Source organism: Buceros rhinoceros, unplaced genomic scaffold (assembly GCF_000710305.1).
Source record: "Buceros rhinoceros silvestris isolate BGI_N320 unplaced genomic scaffold, ASM71030v1 scaffold1334, whole genome shotgun sequence".
Lineage (NCBI taxonomy): Eukaryota > Metazoa > Chordata > Aves > Bucerotiformes > Bucerotidae > Buceros > Buceros rhinoceros.
In genome coordinates this window covers 110,303-112,975 of record NW_010408588.1, presented here as the reverse complement: position 1 = coordinate 112,975, position 2,673 = coordinate 110,303, and the positions used below count along the sequence as shown (strand labels likewise).

At 49.2% G+C, this 2,673-nt stretch overlaps 1 protein-coding gene across 1 annotated transcript; it reads left to right on the top strand.

Annotated features, from left to right (window-relative positions):
• Positions 1-5: 5 nt before the first annotated feature.
• ATP5O (ATP synthase, H+ transporting, mitochondrial F1 complex, O subunit) lies at positions 6-2,363 on the top strand (the record flags this gene model as incomplete). The annotated part of the gene is made up of 5 exons (XM_010134895.1): positions 6-128; positions 508-637; positions 754-866; positions 1,799-1,885; positions 2,188-2,363. Coding segments are annotated over 5 exons (567 nt in total), but the record flags the coding sequence as incomplete, so codon positions are not given.
• Between the last annotated feature and the right edge of the window lie 310 nt (positions 2,364-2,673).

The window sequence follows — 2,673 nt, the reverse complement described above, 5'->3', positions numbered from 1 at the left end:
CTCTCTCTCGCCCCCAGCCCCCCATCCAGGTGTACGGGCTGGAGGGGCGCTACGCCACCGCGCTGTACTCCGCCGCCACCAAGCAGAAGAAGCTGGACCAGGTTGAGAAGGAGCTGAGCCGGGTGTCGGTAAGGTGTCGTGTAGCCGGCGCTCACCTGGGCTGGCGCAGGGCTTTGGGAGCAGCGGGCCTTGCCTGCTGCCTCTTGTTAGGAGGGAGGTGGGCTCAGCTCTTGCCGACCCTGCGAGTCCCACTGACAGCATGTGTGCGGTCTGCACTGTGCCCACGGTGTCAGGCTGCGTGGGAGTGGTACGGGAGAGGCGTCACCTCTGAAAGAAACATGGTGTAAATGAGCTGTGCCTGGAGCTGCCATTGCTCTTCCCGTCAGCTTCAGAGCTCTTCGTTGTCGTTCAAGGAGTGCCCATGTGGCCTGCTTTGGGTAGTCCAGTTAGGCCTTGTAATGCCTGGAAAACTCCTGCCTTTATCACGTTGTTTGTGTATCCTCTTAGACTCTCTTGAAGGACCCCAAGCTAGCCAGTGTTGTTATGAACCCTCACACCAAGAGCATAATTAAACAAAAAGCCGTGAACGATGCCTTGGCAAAAGAGAAGATGTCCCCTATTACTGTCAACCTGATGAGTGAGTAACCGTTTGACTTCAGAAAAACATCCCAGGTTACTTGTTTTTAATGTTAGCTAACCAAAACTGTCTGTAATGGGAGCTCTAAACCCTTTCAACGTATCTGACTCTGCCAGATTTGCTCGCTGAAAACGGTCGCTTGCGTTACACACCAGACATTGTTTCTGCGTTTGGGAAGATCATGAGCGCCTACCGAGGAGAAGTGCTGTGCACAGTCACCACTGCACAGGTGAGTTAGGAACTTCTAGACCAAGCTTAACAGGTAGGGAGGGGTGTGAAAGCCAAACTTCTTTAGCTTAATTTTGCTCTCTGTAGTTTAAGTACTTGTTATATGAGCAGTGAGGAAATATCTCACCTCTGCCAAGCTGAAAGTCTTTCTGCAAATACTTTTTTGATGTCTAGCAGTTACTGGTCAGAAATAGAACCTGTTCCTCCCATTTCAGCTTAACAGGTAACGTCTTTCCTTCCTGCATGTGAACCCAGTGGATGATAAAAACCAGTCCGCTGGCTCTCAAACTGTGAGCTATTAAATAGAAATTGCCAGGAACACAGAGCCGCTGCTCTTTGGTGAAATCCCTTTGGTTTCTATCTCGATGGTATTCGAGCACCTTGTAGGGGTAGCAAGGGCAAACTGATGGTGTCTCTCCCACCGGGATGCAGAGTTCTTCTGTGGCGACGGAGAGAGGTGTAATTAGCCAGGAGCGTTCTGCAAGCCCGCAGCAGGGCTGGGAGCTCGAGGCCGGTGTCCTCAGTCGGTGCCCAGTGCTTTACCTGTAACCATCTGTCTTCTCAAGCTGATGATCGTAACTGCTAGAATTGGCAGAATTAACCTTTCCTTGTAGAGCCTGAACAGTGCTGTGAGGCAGACTCAAGGTTTTCCATCAAGCCCTTACTCTGGGAAGTATGGATTCCCGACGCTTGCCATCTGAAGATGTCAGAATCAAACCGTTGCTGGAGTATGTGAAATTGGGAGGGGGCACAGTGCCTGCTGCTTCTCCGCTGCCGTTTGGTCATTCCTGTCCAAGAAGGCTGCTTCGTCTGCCCTGCTGGTGGAAGTGTCCGGCTTCAGAAAAGTCTGAATAGGAAATCTCGTTCTCATTATATCATTTGAATATTGTCAAGTCGTCTTTTTTTCGCTTGTTTTCTGTTCATTTTTTTTAGCCCTTGGATGATGCCAGCCTTACTGAGCTAAAAAGTGCTCTGAATGGATTCTTGGCGAAGGGAGAGGTCCTGAAGCTGGAGACCAAGGTCTGGATTTTTGATTTGTGAATAAGTGTCGTCAAGTTTGTGTTAAGCTGGGCTTCTGTCTCTCCAGTCTTGGGGAAAAAAATTACTGAATCCAGTTGCTTTATTACATAGTTCTGTGCTTTCCTGTGGACCTGATGATGCTTTAATTGCTGGAACCTTAACTTTGCAATACAGCAGCTGTACAGCGTTGTCTTAAAAAATCTCTGTTTAAAAGCTTTTTTCTTTTTTTACTAGCGTAAACATTGTGTGCTAGACTAAGGTATTTTTGCTAATAGAGTTGCCGTTCGATGTTTCTTCTGTAGACTGATCCGTCCATCCTTGGTGGCATGATAGTCAATATTGGGGAGAAGTACGTGGACATGTCAACAAAGTCGAAGATCCAGAAACTCACCAAAATCATGAGAGAGGCTGTCTAGCAAGCTGTCCTGGTCATTCACAGTGAAGCCTGTCAGATGGAAACAATAAAATCATTTCTTCTTGAACAGACACGTGATGTATTTTGATTCAGGAAGCTCAGAACTGAGGGAGAGAGGCGATGACACTGCAGCGAGTGTCACTTAGTTCTCACTGAACGTTTCATGACGCTCTTGAAAATCTGGCTCGCCCTGAATGCGGGCGGCAGTCGCTCTGGGGGAAATGGAGGGTGATGCTCTAGGAGCTGATAAAGGGGGTCACTGCTGTTGAGAACAGTTTCCCTCAGGATGTGACAGGGTCGGCGGAGCAGTGGTGCTGCTGCCGCACATGCTCCTCCTGCGTGTGGAGGGTGTGAACGCTGGAACCGCCACTGG